We start from the raw sequence: 19,034 nt of genomic DNA on the forward strand, positions 1-19,034 counted from the left end.
TGCTGGTAGCTCCTTGTCTGCCAAGCGTGCCGGAGCCCCGTCGATAACTGCTTTCTCAATATCAGCTCGTCAAATCGTAACGGGAGAGCTTGGAGATATACAATCTATAGACGGTGGGTCGTCTGTACGTGAGCCCTCCCTCATGGTGAATATAGCTCATCCTACGATATGGTGATATGTTTAAATTGGTCTGTCAATTGCCAAGAAATATCATGCGGTCCACCAAGCAATATTCTGGTCCGTCCTTCCCTACGACTTGGGGCTTGTGAGCCATTTATTGATTGTTCAGCCATCCTGGCATTGTACGAATGAGTCCCAAAGCCATGCCTATCCAGATCAGGCTGCGTCGGCTTAGCACCAACGCAGCCTTCCTCTCTATTCCACTACTGCTAGGGCTATGTATGGAACCGCGTAATCATCTGACGACGGCTCACGTACCCTCCAATAGCGTACTAATGTGAGAATCGGGTATCACGCGGGAATCCCATGCCATGTTCTTACTTGACGATTCATGATGAAAACAGGCTAGGATTCGCATTCGCAAATATGGGTGGTTGAACGAGGGCCAGTAAACGAGAGAAACGGGCGCACAACACAAATGCATGTAATCAATATATGCAAGCCGTTCCCAATCTTACGATCATATTATTCATAGCACATGTTGCTGCCAAGACTTGAGACTGTGTTAGTGTCATCAAGCATGTGGCCACCATCAATCTACTCCAGTCTCAACCTCAACCACCAAAAAGAAAAACGTCACTCGGTCAGTACCTTACCTTAGTCACACAGCTCTTCTTTCCGGCAAGATGTTAACAATGCTGCAGGGCTTGCGAGTTGGTTTCCCGTTTTCCCAGTCTGCTCCGCCTATCCTTCCTGTTTCTGACAGCCTTCAAAGTGCCTGCAAGAAAAGGAAGTCTAAATGCGATGGTCGCGAGCCTTGCGGCCGTTGCCTGAGTTCTGAAATAGGTACAGCTCGAACACGAGTCTTCCACTCTGCTTCAAAGCTAATCACTGCGTTGTTCACACCAGACTGTACTTACGTCTCGTCATACAATCGTGTCCAGAGGTTGAATCCGGTAATAGGGGCCAAACGGAGAGGACTGACCCTACAAACACTGACAAGGCAAATAGCAACGCCGAGGCCGCGTCACAGCCGGTAAAGCAAGAACATCCTCCAGAACCGCTGCCAAGTCATCCAATGCCAGCAATTCTTCTCAAAGGACCGAAGAAGAAAACCAAGATCCGCACACTGAGAATAGCCAGTCGATTCCACCAACCACTGCCCGGTTGGCCTCGGAAGGGGATGCCAGTGCTCATGGCTTTCTTCGCCGCGTCTCGGACCATCTTGCCAAAGTCGGCCAAGGTCTCCCTCGAAGTCTATTCAGCAGAGAACGAGATCTCTTGGATTCGAACGATCCCTCAATCTTCTCCCTTCCGCCAAAGACCATCACTCAGGGATACGTCGATTGTTTCTTCGATCATGCTTCCGTAACATATCGATGTGTCTATCGTCGTGAAGTCGTAGACACATTCGAAAAGGTATATGCCGACGATCAATCAGTCACAAAAGACCACGACCGGATGGCAGTGTTGTTTTCGGTCATGGCTATTCGGTAAAGTTTCTTTCTCAACACGTACGGCAGTATAGATATTAATCGAAAGTAAGATGCTTATGTATGTCATCCTGGAAGAACGAACCATTGCCGCCTTGGAGACAGAAGTCGTGCGTTAATTGACCTTGAGAATCACTAGTACAGCATTCGCTAACTTTTAGATAGATACAAGTTTCTACAGGTTGCTGAGACAAGGCTCGCAAAGACTCAAGGTCAATTCCCTCCTTCCGTGAGACACATTCAAGCAGTCATGCTGAAGGTTCGTGCGTTTCCACACTTGTCACAGACTTGGCTGATCAGCTTCCAGTGTCAATTTGAGGTGGGATCTGGTCGCTTTAACAGCGCCTGGATGTCACTAGGCTGCGCTGTAAGACTAAGCCAAATGGTAGATATCCACCGAGAACAGAACCTGTGTGATCCCATCGAAGGTCACTTCAGGCGATGCCTTTTTTGGGCTATGTTTATGATTGATCGGTGATTATTATTTCTCCCTCTCTGAAGACTCGAGAAGTAGCTGAGCATGGAATTCCCTCGCTATAGATACCTCGCTGCCATTCTCGGTAGACCGATGGCGATACATGATTCGGATGTTGACATGTCATATCCGCACGTTCTAAACCCCACCATCGAATGCTACCTTTCAACGACAGAGAAACGGTTAATCACAGGAGTTGTTGCTCATGCCAGGCCAGTATACTCAAGCTAGTAAGCCATATGGCTTTTCTAACTCTTCCATGCAGACTAACCAAGATACTTGGGCTCGCCATTTCCAGACTTTACCTCGGGGCAGTCCACACGCCAGAGTCTCAAGAGCAAATTGTGACCGAGCTGGAACGAGAAATTGATGATTGGCTCCGAGATACCCCTGATTTCTTTCATCCCCGGCAAGAACAGGAAAAGGGCGGGGATCAAGAGTTCTACGAAATTTCGTGGGTGTTGCGGAGGCAGCAACGAACCACGCAGGCTGCGTTTCTTTTCAACAAGATGATGATATACCGAGGCTACCTGCTCCGAGAATTTCTCGACCAGACGCCGAGTACGCCGTCCTCGAGCTCCTGCTCTGGTCGTATCAGAGCATGCGTTGACAACGCCCTTGCAATGGTGTCTCTTGCGACCAATGTGGGCGCAGATGAATGCAAGTACAACGCCGCTTTCTGGGTGAGTAGAAGCCTTCTTGGCCTTACCGAGTGATATTGACACAGACACAGACAACCTCCCACTTTCTCTTCTGCGCCACATCAATTCTTCTCGTCTATTGCATTCTTTACCAAGACTCTGATGACACGGATAAGGTTCATGCGGCGATTGAGGACGCTATGAAGGTGCACCGAGAGCTTGATTATGGCGCTCACATTAACGATCAAAAGCTACTTGAAGTACGTCTTGGATATTTCTATTTAAGGCTGGATTGGTTGTCTGATGTTTGCAGGAATCCTGTTCGCGAGTCCACATTGTGAGGCATATGAACTCAACTTCACCAGTCGGCAATGCCGAGGTCGTCATGCAAAGTGGAAATTCCCCGTGGAGCCACTCAGACCAAGTTTCTATCTCGAACTTTTTGACGTCGCAGACATTATCAGAAGATCAAATTGTCCTCAACGACAACATGCAGCAGATTTCTGCGCCTACATCTCATTCTCAAATGAGACCAACCGATATCTCCATGTTTGGAATGTCGGGAGCCATAGAATCCAACCATTTACCGCTTGGACAGCCACACACAGGAGCCTTTGGAGAGCAACAAGGCTTCCAATTGACTTCTTTTGGATCTGTCAGTGATTTTGATATGATTTTGGACATAGGCTTCGACAATACTCCAAATGCTACGAGAAGGGGACCGGGTCTGGGTTAGCCTCGAAAAGGCAACTGTAGAGTGTTCTTATTTGTGTCTTATCGCTTAATTTTCAACCGGTAGACGAAGTGATACCGCCATCCACCACAATCTTCTGACCCGTGATGTATCTGGATTGTGACGAGGCCAAGAACAGAGCCGTCATGGCGACATCAAACGAGTCACCCATCCTGCCCATAGGTACAGCTTTGTTTCTCTTCGCCTTGAAGCCCTCAACATCGCCACCGGCATACTTGTCGGCTAGCATACCAACCAGAGGTGTGTCCATGAGACCGGGCACGACCACGTTCATCCTGATATTCTTGGATGCGTAAATAACCGCCGTGGCCTTAGTGAATTGAATGACGGCGGCTTTGGTGGCGGCGTATGCAACTTGGGGCTTGCCGATATACCGCAGACCGGCAATCGACGCCACATTTACCACAGCTCCTGAGCCTTGTTTCTCCATCAGGGGAAGAATATGGTGACAGCAGAGGTAGACAGACTTGAGGTTGACATTGGTCTGAGCATCCCAGGCCTTCTCTGTCATTTCAGCGGGGCCACCAGGCTCTGATCGGCCAACGTTGCTGGAAGTTTGTTAGCACATATCCGCCTCATGCGAAGGTCTCAGTGGCCATACTTGATCAGGATATCGATACGGCCGTACTTGGCTAAGCACGCGTCCACTGCCGACTTGACACTGTCATCATTTGTGACATCCGCAGCCACAACGGTCACGTCTCCGCCCTCAACAACGATACTCTTTTGCGTGTGTTGAGCAGGCTCCAGGTAGAGATCGCAGCCGAAGATCTTGGCTCCTTGCTTAGCTAGGAGGCGTGCCGTGGCGGCTCCATTCCCCCACATTTCCTGGTTGCCTGACTGACCAATACCGGTAACTTTTCAAGTTTCCATACCAGGTCAGTATGGTCTCTGGTTTGTTTTATAAGTATAAACTTACGGAAGACAATCTTGTCCCTAAGATCCGGGTAGGAGGCGATGACAATATCGTCGTGGGTGCCGTTTTGAGCCATAATGACAGCGATAAGAGGACACAATGCAATATGGAGATCTGGATTGGGTTTTGACAGACTTCGACCACTAGAACAGTCTTTATACGTAGGCGGCAGTAGTCTGTCGCATATATGCTCTTCCGGCGATGATGAGCGAGGGGGCCCCCAAGTATCCCGACCTCGGAACAGGTTCGTCAGAAAGCCTCCGCCAAAGCATTCGTCTCATGGCTTGTCATTGAGGTAGAAGACTTTTCTTCGGAATTTTATAGCTAAACAATAGCACTGTCACAGTGTGGTATGGCCCCGGTTGATTCCGTCGATTCATCCAGGCAGAGGTCAGTTCGGTGGACAGACGTCTCTCTCGGCAACGGTCTGGGATGCCTTGTTCACCACAATCGGCTGATTAATATGTCACACGTAATTTAGCTGTCCCTAGTATTCCTTTAAAGCCGATCCGCGATGAGTTCACCTCATCAAACAAGATTCCGCTCACAACATGATTTTCCGACATCTCCGATGAGTCGTCGGAAAAGATGCCCACCTTCAAATTACGCACGAGACTATTTTCCGACAGCGCCCCAATCCCGACCTGTTATCGGGGTAAACGCAACCATCCGAAATACATTGGCTGCGATGCCAGCAATCATCAGAGAATGTGATCTCCTGGCCACTGGCTCTCGGATCAACCCCACGGGGTGCTCGACTCCCCGATCTGCTGCTCCACCGCCTTACTGGGATTGTTCTGGGGTAATAGCAAGGACTCATTGAGACTGGATGAGAACTACAAAAATGCCTCCGTCCCTTTTCCTCCGTCTCCATTATCGCACTATGTGTTGAAGCAAACCTATATCATCGCCGTCTTGAGCCGTTTCAACACTCTGCGAAACATTCACGTTTTGACGTTGTCGAGGGCGATTTCACATAACTTTGTCTTCAAGATGTCGGAACGACGACCCGAGGCTGTCGAGCCCATCTCCGATGCGGCTTCCAACGTTGACAAAGGGAGCGATTTCGTCCACCAGGAGGTAGTTGGCGAACTCACTCCGGAAGATCAAGCATTCCTTGACAACTTCCCCGAAGACCGAAAGAAGAGAGTGATGCGAAAGGTCAGTTCCTGTTCTCTTCAATTGCTTTAAAGATTAGTAGTTGACCCCCTGTTGATAGCTCGACTGGCGCCTGGTTCCATTGCTGGGGTTGCTCTACCTAATTTCATTCCTTGACCGAGCCAACATCGGCAACGCCAAGATCGAAGGCCTGCCTGAGGACTTGAATCTCACGGGACAGCAATACAATATTGCACTTTGTGTTTTCTTCATCACATACATCTTGTTTGGTATGACCACTAGTCGGCCCTCTTCTCGGCTTATCCACCGCTGACTCTTCATTCACTTGAAAAGAGGTACCTAGTAACATGCTCCTCTTGAAGTTCAAGCGCCCCTCAACCTACATGGGCATTTTGGTCACAGGATGGGGCACTATTATCACCCTGACCGGCCTCGTACAGAACTTTGGAGGTCTCATTGCAGTCAGAGTTCTGCTTGGTGTGTTTGAGTAAGATCAGCCAACATTTGCAGTCGGTCCTGAATAGTACAAACTGACAATGGGCAATCAACAGGTCTGGCTTTTTCCCCGGAGCGGTCTACACTATATCGAGATGGTACCTCCCACACGAGACCCAAACGCGAATCGCAATAATTTACAGTGCCAGCGCTCTAGCTGGCGCTTTCTCTGGCCTTCTTGCATTTGTCATCGTGCGGATGGATGGACTCGCTGGCATCGCGGGCTGGCGGTGGATTTTCATCATCGAAGGGATCGCTTCCGTCGTCGCTGGCGTTGCGACCTTCTTCTTACTTATCGACACACCTGCCCTCTCAACAAGGTGGCTGGACGCTGACGAGAGGAAGTACCTTGAACTGCGTCAGTATGCAGTCCAAGGCAACAGCATACGTGTGAGAGAGGCTGAGAAGACGCGCAAATGGGAAATCCTCCGCTCCGTTTTGCTGGACTGGCAACTTTACCTTCAGGCCCTGGTTTACTGGTCTAACACGGTGCCGAATTTTGGGATGAAATTCACAATGCCCCAGATTATCAAGAACATGGGGTACACCAGTAGCAATGCCCAACTCCTAACCATTCCTCCGTACATCGTTGGAGCCATCTCCGCCTACGTTTCCTCGTCGCTTTCCGACAGGTTCAAGTGGAGGATGCCTTTCATTGTCTTTGCCCAAGTCTTGGTTCTGATATCGTTTGCCATATTGTTCTCCAAAGCGGAAAACATCCAAGAGAACATCCCGGCTTGCTACTTTGCGATCTTCCTGGCCAGTATTGGCTTCTACCCAATCAACCCTGGCGGCAATGCGTGGACCGTCAACAATCTCGCAGGGCCTACGAAACGTGCTCAGGGAATCGCCTATATGATCTGTCTAGGAAGTATCGGTGGGATTGTGGGCAGTTTCATTTATCGCGAGGAGGAGAGCCCGAAATATCCCACAGGGTTTGGCTCGTCATTTGCATTTGCCGGGCTCGGTGTCGTCGCTTGCTTTGTGTTGGAGTTCCTATTCTGGAACATCAACCGCAAAAGAGACAAGTTTACTGAGGAGGAAATCAGAGCCAAATATTCGGATGATGAGCTTCAAATGATGGGAGACAGATCACCTCTTTTTAGGTACACCTTGTGAGGAAAGCACCTTTGGACATCATTTCGACCAGGGCCCACTAGCCCCAGGAACGAAATATTCTGGCCGTCTTGCTATCCGGCCCGGCAATTCCAGCTAGCCAGCTGCCAGGCGTAAAACTACCTCGATTGAGTGTTCACATATGTACCCCCACTAGTCTATTCCCTTTAGGGGGGGGATAAAGATTCAGATTTCAGAACTATACCACTGTACTTCTTGTTATTGGCGATACTGCTATGGTCGTTGTTGTCGTCGTTGTTGTCGTCGTTGTTGTCGTCGTCGTCAACGGCCTCTGCTATAATCACTGACCATCCAGATGGCCGGAGGTACACGTGTGCAATGGAAAATCACTTGTAAGGTGCAGGTTCGACATGGGACATCGTGCGAGACGAAACTCAATTCAAAAATACGTAGTGTCCTCTCGAGGCTCTTCACAATGACAGCCTCGCTACTCTAAATGGTACAATGGCTCCAGCTTAGCATCTTTCTGAAAGAACAGATATCTCTTCATCACCCAAGGAAGCCATGTGCGGACCTGATATGCTGCATGGCGACGGGTAGGAACTCCAAATATGTAGTCAAGCTCTTCCAAGGTGCGTTGTCTGTTGATAGATATCAGCAAATAGTTTGCGAAGAAAGATGGACGGTCACTTACTTGGTTTCTGGAATGATGAAGAAGATAACGAAGAACGCAAGCAGATTCAGACCAGCATAGAAGCAAAATGCACCGGTTGGTCCGATCTTGTGAAGAAGTTCGGGAAACGACAGCGTGAGAGCACTTCCGATGGCGTTATTCACACAGATGGTGAAAGCCGAGCCAATTTCGCGATGAGACAGCGGGAAAGCTTCGGAGAAGTAGATTGACGGTAATGGGCCAATTCCTGGTGATCGTAAGCAAAGTGTTGTATCTGCATCAGAGATCTCGGGCACTTACCAGGTCCATACATCGCCGTGAAAAGATAGATGAAGAAGGCGATCAGTGGCACCCTCGCACTTGACCCTGTGTTCATCAAGAAGCTCAGCCCAGCTGCTAAGAGGCAGAATGCCATTGAGGGAAAGGTGGCGAGCAACAGGTTTCTTCTCCCAAAAGTGTCCATCATGTATACAGCCGGGAATGCAAAGACGAACATGATGAGACCGAAACCCATGGAAGCCAGAAGGCAGTCTTTATCTGAGTAGCCTGCTTGCTGAAAGATCGTAGAGCTGTAGAACGCCATGATGTTGATGCCTGAGAACTGCTGAGAGATGACGATCCAAGATGAGGCGACGGTTGCTCGACGCAAGCGGGGCACAGTCAGGAGTTCCTTCATACGGCGGAGGAGTGTCTGTCCGCCAAAGGCATTGTTCTCCTCGATGACTTGCCGGTGTGCGTAGTACAGGTCACGGGCAGCCATCATCTCAGTATTTCGGATTCGGCAAAATGACTTGAATGACTCCTGGTATCGACCCTTTTTCATAAGCCAGCGTGGAGATTCTAGATGACTGTTAGCTCATACAATCTTGGAATTTGAGGACAGTCGATCACTTACCTGGACACATCCAGACGAAGATAAGAACGGGAATGGCAGGAGCAAAAGCAGCAGCTAGCTGGAACCGCCATGCAAGATCTCCAATGCGGTACCAGATCAGGTTGGAGCAGAAGCCAACAAAGATACCAAAGGCAACCCACAACTGGAAGCTCGTAACGATGCCTCCACGAATTGCAGCAGGGGCAACTTCGGCTGAGTAAATCGGGATGGTTGAGATCTTGATGCCCATGCCAAGGCCCATGAAGAGCCGACAAATCATCAAACCCCACCAGTTCTGCGTAAAGGCCTGGGCGAGTACTGGGAACACGCAGAAGAGGCCAGTGAGGAAGATGGTTCCCCGTCGACCAAGGTAGTTGTTGATTGGGTCTGCTGCCCAAGCACTCAGCAGACCAAACAAGGTCGGACCGGCGTTGATGACTCCAACAAGCGCTTGGTTGTTCTCGATGCCGAACTCCTGAGGGAATGAGAGGTTGGCGCCATTGGCACCTGTGTTATCCCAGCCCTGGATTGCGGAGCCGAGAGAGCACAGAGCGATGCTGTAGTAAAGGTCCTTGGGAAGATGCCACTTATGCGTGACCTCGCGGTGAAGGACATGCTTATCGTCTTCGGTGAGGTCGTCGATATTCTCATAATTCTCAGGGTTTTGCGCAGCGAGCGCCCCACGGTAGAAGACGTTCTCTTTCTCTTCGAAGCCAAACTCACGACAAAAGCCAGTGACTTGAACTCGGAGATCTGAACTAGAGATGCCGATCAGAGGATTGCGGATCCTATGGCTGGAGGTTAGCTTCATGTCAGCGTCTCAAATGGTCGACCTCTCACTTTGCATTGATGTTCCGTGAATAGTCGGCACCACTGTGCTCGACATGGCTCACATCGAGCTTGGACTTCACATCGCCCTCGACGTCAGAAACACGAGACATGATGATACTCTTGGTGTTGAACAAAAAGCAGAGGAATCATTGAAGAGAGCTGTCAATAATGCTAAGTTTTCTACGTCGTGAAGTTAAAAGTCCACGGAGGCTCTTATATAACCCACTCCAACTCTTCCGAAAGCATCCTTGCCCACTTGTCGTCCCCTCCCCCATGGGGTAAGCTGGATCTAGCTTGCTCCCGAGTGTTCGTCACCAACGTCAGACCAACAAGCATCAATCGGCTGTTGAACGGGTGTTGCGAATCCTTCGGCCCCTTACCCCGTGACCAAAATCTGCTGTCGCAAATGGCCTGCGCAGGGCCGAACGACAGCGATGTTTGTTCGAAACCTGGGGATCCTGCGGGGTTGCCCTGTGTGTGTCCATGAACTGGACGGGTTGGAGGTCTTGGAGACGAGACTAAGACGCACTAGTAGACTGCCCTGCACAGGCGCTAGCTTCTTGTCCTGTGCAGGGCATCATGGATGAGTGCCGGTTGCAAACCTTGTCGTCTGACTTCTTGGACCTGCCCAGTAGCTCTGAGCCGGCAATCGTTCACCGAGGTGGGGTAAGATGTCACGGCCAGCATCATAGCTCCCTGAGCTGTTTTCCGGGTTTGTCACTTGCATCTGCCCAACACTACCTACTCAACTGCCCCTGAATGCATTCATGAAATTCTGCGAGGCTGTTGGGATCTACCTCAAGAGGAAAGCCGTCACGCAAGCTGCCACACCACTGGTCAGTGTTTGGGGGCAGGAAATAACATGGTGGTATTCCGGGACATTTACCCCAGAGTATCCTCTTTGACCCCCACCGGCCTCCAATGTGTGATCAGACGATGACCGGGGTGCACCCTAGAAGGTGCGGGGTCCCAAATGCCCTGCGTGTGTGCTCCCGCTGCCCTGTGTGTGGCATCCTGAGGGGGCTCTGAGGATGTCTCATCATTGGCCAAGTGATTCTCGGAATGGACTCGTTGAGACGCCCGATGACGAAGAAAACAGACACACGCAGGGCGTCGTGTGTTCGTCCTGTACAGGTCCAAAAATCAGACGGGCCGGTGGGGTGAGGCATGATATTAAAGGAGCTATCTTGTACGTATTCTAGCAATGCAGATGGGCAAGCTCGAACAATTCGATACCGAAACAATACCTCCACTTACAACGAAATCCCAATTGCGAAATTTTACACGATGGGAAGCAAAGGCGCCATGACCTGGCTCGACAAGCTCGAGGAGCAGCGTGCGTCACACAGCAATGTCCTCATGCCAACACTCACGTGCTAATGTGAATAGTCAACGTTGACGTCGATTGGATGGACCCTGAGTACATCAAGAGCATGCCCATCGTCCCTCACGACCAGACCAGCAACCAATTGTGGGTGGACATCCAGCTCGGTGATGCTTCGAACAGGGACATGTTCCTCGAGACTGCGAAAGAGCTGAAGAATGAGGGTTGGCTTGCCATCTATACGCGCATGGTATGTCGAACACAATGCACTCAGTTGCAGACTACAAGGCTGATGTAGAACCACAGGCCGTCCTCATGTGCAAGAAAAACATCAACTCCATTCGCGGCCGTGTCTTGCTGCAGACCCTTCCCTCAAACGCGTTCAAGACACAAGAGACCCTTGAGCACGCCCGCCTCTACGACCGTGAGTTCGCCCGAGCAGGCATCGGACGCGATAGATATTGCATCAAGATCCCCTCGACCGGCCCTGCCCTCAACGCTGCCAAGATCCTGTCTTCTGAGGGAATCCCGACGCTGGGCACAGCCCTCTTCAGTCTCCCCCAGGCCATCGCCTGCAGCCAGGCCGGCATGCTGTACATCAGCCCGTACTATAATGGTAAGTTTGCGCATGAGATGCACGTAGAGTGACGCTGACTTGAGAACCAGAGGTGAGAGCTCATGACGAGCCAGACACTCTCTGGCCCAACGTCGAGGATCCTGCGACGCAGCACCCCATGTCCGCCCGCATTGTCCAGATCATCGAGACATACAAGCGTCTGTACAAGGAAACCGGCAAGGAACAGCCTTTGGTAAAGAACGCCAGCTTCATCTCCGCGAAGGAAGCCATGGCAGCAGGCGAAATGGGCTGCCATTCCGCCACCATCTCACACACCGTCCTCGACCAGCTGGCCAAGCTTGAGTACGATGGCACCAAGCAGCCCGGCGAGGGTACGCCTAAGCCGGTGCACGTATACAAGAACGCCGGGCCTTGCCCTGAGCGTCTCAAGAAGCTTGCCAATGTCGATCCCTTGGCGGCTGCTGAATGGGACGGCAAGCTTGCAAGCACCGACATTGACTATCTGGCCAATGGAGGTGCTGAACTGACGAAGGCTATTGAAGCTGACCCCATCTCCACGACTCGCCTTGCAGACGCCCTAAAGCTCTTCATCGGTGGTGAGGAGAGAAGCAAGGCCAAGGTTGAGGAGGTCCTTAAGCAGATCTAAACTGCGATAGCGTCACGCACAGTAGCATGAGCATATGATAGACCCTGAATAGATCATCCTGGCCAAGAAGCCCATTGTTGTTGCTGCTGGTGCTGGTGCTGCTGTTTCTGCTGAAAATGCAAGTCTTGATTCGCGACCGATGGCCCGAGAAAGGCAGGCGAAATAGGTACCTGCGAGGGATCCATACCGTCGAACGTGGGCGTCCCAGTCGATGAGAAGTCCATGAGCATACCATTTTGATACATTCCTCGCCGATCATGATCGATTCCTCTGAGAAGCTGGTAATCAGTGATGTTCGTACTTGAAACAGGCATTGATTCTGACTGGGCGTTGGATGACATTGCTGTGCCCTGGTCTGGCATGGCTAAGCTTTCCATAACTGTTCCTGAAAAGATGCGAACCGACGGTGACTCGGTTTCTTCTGGCCAGGATGTATCAAGCAATAGATTGTTCAATTCTGATACCGCGCGAGCATCTTGTGTGGGCTCCGAAGGTAGAACTCGAGGGACCTGAGCGGCTTCGTCTGTCTGGTTGTTTGTCGATGACCCAGCCTGCGAGTGCTCGTCGGTAGGCCCGCCAGACTGCTCAGAGCTCTTCCTGGTCGGTCGGCCCAATTGCAAGGCGACGCGCCGTCGCGACTCTCTCTCTGTCTCGGCAAATGCGTCCATATTGACGTTGAGTGGCCTTGGCTGCCGCATCAGGGCGCCATTGTTCCTCCTCCAATTATTCACCTCGTCCAGGAGCTCCTCACGCTCTTGTAATAGAGCGTTAATACACTGGAGCGCATCGCTGCATCTACTCTCTAAAAGCTTATGTCGAGCAATGCTTTCGTCGATGACCACATGCTTCGAGAGGCGCTGGGGATCGGTATCCGCTAGAGCTGGTAGATTGGCAGCGAGCTCCTACAATCGATTGGCATCAGCAATTTCGGTCTGGATGGTTATTATCCGCGGGAACAACATACAATCAATCGCTCTTTGAAGGCTTCGCGACGGCCCTTCTCGAAGATCCGATGCGCAGCTCGGTCGTCGGCGGTAAAGTTTCGAACGCGTTTCTTGGGCGCCTTTTTGCTCGGAATCGTCTCCGGCGGCGCGGTCGCAGTCGGACCAGGCGTAACTGTGTCTTGCGCGGTCGTGTTCATGGGGTCAATCACCGTCCGCGGCGGTTCTTGATGAAGCGGTCTTCCATTCAGCAGATTCGGGGATGGTTGTGGTGCGAAGGACGCAGGTTAGAGATCGGGAGGAAGCTCTGATGTATCTGTTGGATCGGGTCGAAACACACAACGAGAGGGGTCCTCGTGGTTTGTTGTTCAGGTGAGGAGTAAGGCAGTCGTCCGATCGATGACCGAGGAAATGAAAGCGTCCCTGTGCCGCAGCATTGCCTGCAGCTCTTCTCAGGGATCATGGCAGTGACGAGCCCCTTGTAAGACGAGCTGCTGAGACCCCGCACGCATCGAAGCTGAGCTCCTCCAATGCCTAATTGAGTATGCCGCCGGCCGAAGCTTGGCGCCTAGCTTCATCGACCTTGTCCGTGTCTGGGGCTCAATCCACATTCCACAACCGGCGAGGGCTTGATGAACAAAGTAACGGTCATTCATCGACCGTGAACCCGTTTTTCCTGTCCATCGGACGCCGACCGAGCACGAAACCGGGCCTCGGAGGACCCTTAGGCGTCGGCACGGCCCCGCTCGGCTCAAACACCGCGCGGATCGTCATTGGGCGGTCCGGCTGAACTTGGAACGCGCAATACATGTATCGTTGAAGTCAGATGGCAGGCTATTCAAATCCATTGGGTTTTCTATTGACTTCTCGGGTATTCTCAGTCTGATATACGGGGCACCAGCTGAAACAGCCCTATTCAACTTTCATCGCCCGCTTGGCTGCAACAGTACGAGATTGCGAGCCATGGGCAGCAACTATTCGTGGCTTACTCGCGGCCAAGAATTCTCCATATGTTGTCCGCGGCAACTTCGCCCGTCTCATATGCTCCATGAACACAGCCCGTTCCGGTACGGGAACAGTGCTCACCGGCAAACTGTAGCCGCAAGTCCTTCTCAGCCTCCAATGAATCCCATAAAATTCGCGGGTCGTCTCCAACCTTCGCAGTAAAGTATGTACCGTTGCCCGCAAATTCGTCCTTCGTCCAGGAAGTGACCTTTGCATCCACCATCTTCGGAAGCGATTTGTATGGCTCGGTTCTGAATAGCTCCAGCAACGGCTCAAAGTAGGTAAATAGCTCATCCGGATTGCCGCCCATGGATTCAATCTCGTAAACAACGGGAGGAGATAGCAGGATGCAAATTTTCTTTGCACCGGTCATGACCCACAGGTTGGTGGCCGTGAAAGAGTAGGAAAGAACCGGGTATTTGTTCTTCTCGCTGTCCTCGTCCAAAGTAGCCGGTGTTGGGAAATACACCAAGTTGTCGTTTTGCTTGGACCAGAAGACGTCTATGAACTCGAAGAACACCTTGCCGAGTGTGCCGTAGCTGGTCCTGGACATGCCCATGGCGATACTCTTCGGAATGGAAGGCTCAAACATGATCTTGTTCTGGTGCAAGACTCCAAGTGGGACGGTCACAACAATAGCGTCGCCGTCGAAAACGACGGGCTTCCCATCAGGACCATGGGCATGAACTGCAACTGGTGAAGCGCCCCGCGACCGACTCCACTCGATATTCTGGACGACATGGCGCAGCTTTAGAACGCCCGGCAGATCACGGACTGGCTGAGCAACGTGGTGCACCACGCGATCGTAGCCACCCTTGACGTACAAGTCACGTTGAGGAGGCAACATGTCATTCAAGAATCGGGATGAGATCTCACCGAGAGCCAGACCGAGGGTTGACTCGACAATGCGCAGCGCTTCCGGCGCCCAGATCCGCTTATCATCGGTGATAAGCTCATGCTGTCCCACGAACTTGCGAATGTGTTCCTCGGCCGAGTAGTCTGGTCCGTTGGGGTTCTTTTGGATCCAATAGTGGAGATAGTCCAGAAACTCATCGGCAACGTTCTTAGCCTTGAAGTTGGGGCCGGCGGGTCCGAACTCCGTGAAGTAGAGCGGGTTGCCGTCGTCGTAGTAGTGGTCGATCTTGAGCTTGGAGATGAGCTTGACGAGGGGGTTGTAAGAGGTGCCGTGCATCCAGGCGGCTCCTGTCCGGTGTTAGTCCGTCAACTTGAGAAGGAAGGGACGCCGAGGCGGGCTGGATCTTCACCCCATACAAGTCCCTACACAAGCGGGGAACACCCGTCCTATCAAGATCAATGTACAGCAAGTTACCTTCCATCCATATTCTCTACAACCCACCCATATCAATGTTGTCGACATCTTCGTGGTCGGTTAAAATGCGTCCGCCAATGCGATCTCGGGCTTCTAGGACAACGACGTTGAACCCTTTGGCAAGAAGATTTGAGGCTGCACATAGGCCAGAAATACCCGCGCCTACGACAACAACCTTCTTTCTGGCATTGCAACCGTGAGTGACACTGACGTTGTCCATTTTGAAGGTTGCTCTTGAGTGGCAATTTCGTCGATTTGATGTTATTTTTGGACGACCAGAATTTCAGAAAGCCTTGAAATTCGAACGCCTAATATACTTTATCAAGAACCCTTCCATGTCTGAAGTCGGGTTGCGCAACGATACAATAGAAACACTTGATCAAGTTTGCTTCTGAGCGGGCCCGCTATTTTCGGGGCCGAGATTCGTCACGAATGACTCACATGGGTCCGCATTGGTCGATTTACTTGCCTTTTACGGCACCTCTTTGCCGGTTACTCACCAAGATGATTTCACCCAATGCTTCACAGGGCAAACTATGTGTCATGGACCACAGGAGATGTATTTCATGACCACGTTTGTTCGGTGGTAGACCAATTGGCAAAGTCCAATCCCACTTGGTCTACTACGAAAGGCGTAAGTGGCGTAAGAGGCGCGAAGAGCGTGAACGAGAGGAACTCGATGGGAACTTCAAGACAGGGCGATCAATGTATCGAAGTGACATCCTGCGCACAGATCGAACCTTCAGAACGCCATTGGATAAAATTGTCTTAAACCCATACTTTTCAATCGAGTATCAAGCCATAGCGAGGGACCCCCAAGAATAGCTGAGAGTCGGGCCATGTCCATGGAAAATTAATTGTCAGCTTGTTACCCCCTAGAGCTCGTTCTTGATCAACTCTACTTATAATCTGTTGAAGTATGTAATATGGCTGTCGGGCTCATCTTTCGAACGGCCCAAACAATTGTTCGCTCGTTTGTAGCCAGCAGTTGAACAGCATACGAGGTGGTCCGTTTCTCTTGCGCTAGAGCAACTACTTTTCCCGTGAGCTCAGATATTCCCCTTATTACTATCATTCTCCATCGGCGTCGTTATCGCTTCTGTTGTCGTTCTTGTTATCGTTGTAATTATTGTCATTGTTGTTGTTACTATTGCTGTCGCTATCGTCGTCTCTTTTATTCTTAGGACTTCTACTGTCGCCCTCAAGCGAGCTGGGTGAGCAGCCAGGGTGATCAGGCGGTCTCTTTCAAATGTAAAATTTTCTATTGGTTGCTGGGTGAATGTCATCGAGCGCAACGCCTCTATCGTGCCCATTTTCCTGAAAGCCTATTTGTAAGTTGGGGAACGCGAGTCATAGTGGAATCCCACTTCTCGCGTAGATCAGTATCATAAGCACGCAACAACTCTATGGTAAAACAGGATGCAGACCTTCGAATAGCAAACTAAGGGACTTAGTGAGAAACTCCATCGAGACGTGTGAGTTACGGGTTATTGTACAACAGCGACAATCTGGACCATAAAAGGCCAGGCATAGACTCAACTCTCATCTGACCTGCTCAGGCGCTTCTATTCCAAGACGCTCTCACTACAACAAAATATGGAACCATCTACAACTTGTTAATCCACTCCTCGGAGTTCGTCACATTCCCAGTCCACGAAAAGACCTTCGTCGTCAGAACGCGATGCACCTCCTCGTCTCGATCCATACACAAGTCTTCCAAAACCGTAACATCGTAATCCCGATCAAATGCCTCGCGAACAGTCGACAGGACAACTCCACTGGTCGCAACTCCCGCAATAGCCAGATTCTTCACCCCCATACTCCTCAGCACAACCTCCAAATCGCTGTTGTAAAACGCCGAAATACGCGGTCGGTTGATGATGATCTCGCCCTCCCTCGGCGCGGCCTCCGCAACAAAATCCTGCCCTTCCTTCTTCTGGCCCTCGACGTGCACGAAGTCGTCGGTGGAGGAGATCCGGGCCCAGAACGGGTTGGTGCGGGGGACTTCGGGGTATCCGGGGCGGAAGTGGATCGTGACATGGATCACCGGTATGTTCTTCTCTCGGGCCGCCGCAATGCCGCGGGACACGCGGGCTAGGTACGGAGGACGCGGCTAAAAGTATTCGTATATCAGGGGGCCTATATCGCCGTACGATTATTAGTAGGGTTATAGCTATAAAAACTATAAATAATCTTTTACCTATTTTAGAAGTAATATTAGTACGTTAAAATAAGGATATTTTAAGTAAAAATTAGCTTATACTATTATATTAATATTAATATCCTATTTAGAGGTTAGCTTTAAAGGGGGGAGTATCTTTATTTTAAACTAAATACTATTAATACTACTATATATACTTAATATTAGTAAAGTTAAAAGAATAAAATATTATAATAAAAGCTTTAATCTTAGTTTTATAGGGGTTAAGTAAGTTAATAGTTATTAAGATCTATAGAGATTTTAAGATACTTTAAAGTATATTTACTTTAATATATAAAAAAGCTATAGATTAAAAATAGTAGCTAAGAAACGCTATACTTAATATATATATTAAGAATAGCTATTAATATAGGTACTTATTAGTTATTATTAATAAACTTAAGGTTTTAATTTTAGATATTCTAATAAAAAATTTAATAACTAAGTAGTACTTAATATAGTAAATTATTAATATAATCTACTATATATTTATTTAAAATAACTTCTTAATTAGTTAGTAAACTATATATTAATACTTTAAAAATAAGTATTTCTATAATATTAAACTAATAATTAAGTTTAAGCTAAATAACTAATAAAAGAAAGTATAACTATAGTAAGTATTATAGTATAATTCCTAGATAATTAAGGATTAGAAGAGGGTTATATAGAGTAATAAGACCTCTATAATATTAGGAGTAATCTATAGTAAGTAGAGGGTTTAGTAGAGACTTTATAAAGCTTTTTATTACTATATTATTAAATATAAGTAGAAAAGTTAGTAAGAGTTTATATTTTAGGGATATTTTTATTAATATAAAGTTAGGTTTTACTATATATAGTAATAGGAAATAAAAAATAAATAAGAGTAATATATATAGTAGATAAGTAGATATAATTAACGCTATAAAGTAGTAAATTAAGTAAAATAGGAAGCTATAGAGGTTATAAGAGTAGCTAGCTTAAAAAGGAAGCTTTTAAAGCTTAAGTAGTAGAAATATATAGCTAAAACTAATACTATAGAATAAAGCTTAAAAAAAAGTAATATTAATTAGTATTAATATTAATATTTAATTTTAAAGCTACTTTTTATATCTTTTATTAAGTAATAATAATATACCTACTTAGATATAGTAATATAAGAGGATAATATTAACTTTTATACTTTATATTAGAATTAAGAGCTATAAGTGAAGTTAAGTATAACTCTTATAAGCTAGCTAGTTAATTTATTAGATCTCTTAGTAATTAAACCTCTTTAAGTATATCTAAAGTAGTAGTAGAAGCTTATTAATATTAATAGTTACTAAAAATTAACCTAAATATAGAAAGAAAACTAAAAAAACTTCTTATTTAAGAAGTTATAGTACTTTATAGAGTAAATCTAGCGAAATATTTAGTAAATAATCTAGCTAAAAAGAGGTAATAAATATAAAAAAGGAGTAACTTTATTAATATTAATAATAAAAAAAGAAGTAATACTATATATTAAGATTAATATTTTTTTAGTTTAGCTAGATATTATAGTAGTAAATAATAATAA

At 48.5% G+C, this 19,034-nt stretch overlaps 8 protein-coding genes across 8 annotated transcripts; 3 read left to right on the forward strand and 5 right to left on the reverse strand.

Annotated features, from left to right (window-relative positions):
- Positions 1 to 2,597: 2,597 nt before the first annotated feature.
- CGCS363_v009072 (uncharacterized protein) lies at positions 2,598 to 3,070 on the forward strand (the record flags this gene model as incomplete). Its single annotated transcript, XM_036640921.1, has 2 exons — positions 2,598 to 2,771; positions 2,822 to 3,070. The coding sequence occupies 2 exons, from the start codon at positions 2,598 to 2,600 to the stop codon at positions 3,068 to 3,070; spliced, it is 423 nt and encodes a 140-aa protein (XP_036492974.1).
- Positions 3,071 to 3,517: 447 nt separating this feature from the next.
- fabG-17 (3-oxoacyl-[acyl-carrier-protein] reductase FabG) lies at positions 3,518 to 4,475 on the reverse strand (the record flags this gene model as incomplete). The annotated part of the gene is made up of 3 exons (XM_036640922.1): positions 3,518 to 4,031; positions 4,085 to 4,340; positions 4,403 to 4,475. 3 exons carry the CDS (start codon positions 4,473 to 4,475, stop codon positions 3,518 to 3,520), a joined length of 843 nt encoding a protein of 280 aa, XP_036492975.1.
- A 917-nt stretch (positions 4,476 to 5,392) lies between these two features.
- Positions 5,393 to 7,132, forward strand: CGCS363_v009074 (putative transporter; the record flags this gene model as incomplete). The annotated part of the gene is made up of 4 exons (XM_036640923.1): positions 5,393 to 5,560; positions 5,619 to 5,787; positions 5,852 to 6,005; positions 6,070 to 7,132. 4 exons carry the CDS (start codon positions 5,393 to 5,395, stop codon positions 7,130 to 7,132), a joined length of 1,554 nt encoding a protein of 517 aa, XP_036492976.1.
- A 445-nt stretch (positions 7,133 to 7,577) lies between these two features.
- PLT2-2 (putative polyol transporter 2) lies at positions 7,578 to 9,578 on the reverse strand (the record flags this gene model as incomplete). Its single annotated transcript, XM_036640924.1, has 5 exons — positions 7,578 to 7,731; positions 7,785 to 8,010; positions 8,064 to 8,603; positions 8,659 to 9,425; positions 9,478 to 9,578. The coding sequence occupies 5 exons, from the start codon at positions 9,576 to 9,578 to the stop codon at positions 7,578 to 7,580; spliced, it is 1,788 nt and encodes a 595-aa protein (XP_036492977.1).
- Positions 9,579 to 10,755: 1,177 nt separating this feature from the next.
- On the forward strand, positions 10,756 to 12,015 carry tal-1 (Transaldolase; the record flags this gene model as incomplete). Its single annotated transcript, XM_036640925.1, has 4 exons — positions 10,756 to 10,804; positions 10,858 to 11,042; positions 11,099 to 11,408; positions 11,459 to 12,015. The coding sequence occupies 4 exons, from the start codon at positions 10,756 to 10,758 to the stop codon at positions 12,013 to 12,015; spliced, it is 1,101 nt and encodes a 366-aa protein (XP_036492978.1).
- Positions 12,016 to 12,068: 53 nt separating this feature from the next.
- On the reverse strand, positions 12,069 to 13,156 carry CGCS363_v009077 (uncharacterized protein; the record flags this gene model as incomplete). Its single annotated transcript, XM_036640926.1, has 2 exons — positions 12,069 to 12,917; positions 12,980 to 13,156. 2 exons carry the CDS (start codon positions 13,154 to 13,156, stop codon positions 12,069 to 12,071), a joined length of 1,026 nt encoding a protein of 341 aa, XP_036492979.1.
- Positions 13,157 to 13,941: 785 nt separating this feature from the next.
- CBP1 (Corticosteroid-binding protein) lies at positions 13,942 to 15,153 on the reverse strand (the record flags this gene model as incomplete). The annotated part of the gene is made up of 1 exon (XM_036640927.1): positions 13,942 to 15,153. The coding sequence occupies one exon, from the start codon at positions 15,151 to 15,153 to the stop codon at positions 13,942 to 13,944; it is 1,212 nt and encodes a 403-aa protein (XP_036492980.1).
- A 1,962-nt stretch (positions 15,154 to 17,115) lies between these two features.
- Positions 17,116 to 17,331, reverse strand: CGCS363_v009079 (uncharacterized protein; the record flags this gene model as incomplete). The annotated part of the gene is made up of 1 exon (XM_036640928.1): positions 17,116 to 17,331. One exon carries the CDS (start codon positions 17,329 to 17,331, stop codon positions 17,116 to 17,118), a length of 216 nt encoding a protein of 71 aa, XP_036492981.1.
- Between the last annotated feature and the right edge of the window lie 1,703 nt (positions 17,332 to 19,034).

This window comes from Colletotrichum siamense (assembly GCF_013390195.1).
Source record: "Colletotrichum siamense strain Cg363 chromosome Unknown KSG_Cg363_contig06, whole genome shotgun sequence".
In the NCBI taxonomy this organism is placed as follows: domain Eukaryota; kingdom Fungi; phylum Ascomycota; class Sordariomycetes; order Glomerellales; family Glomerellaceae; genus Colletotrichum; species Colletotrichum siamense.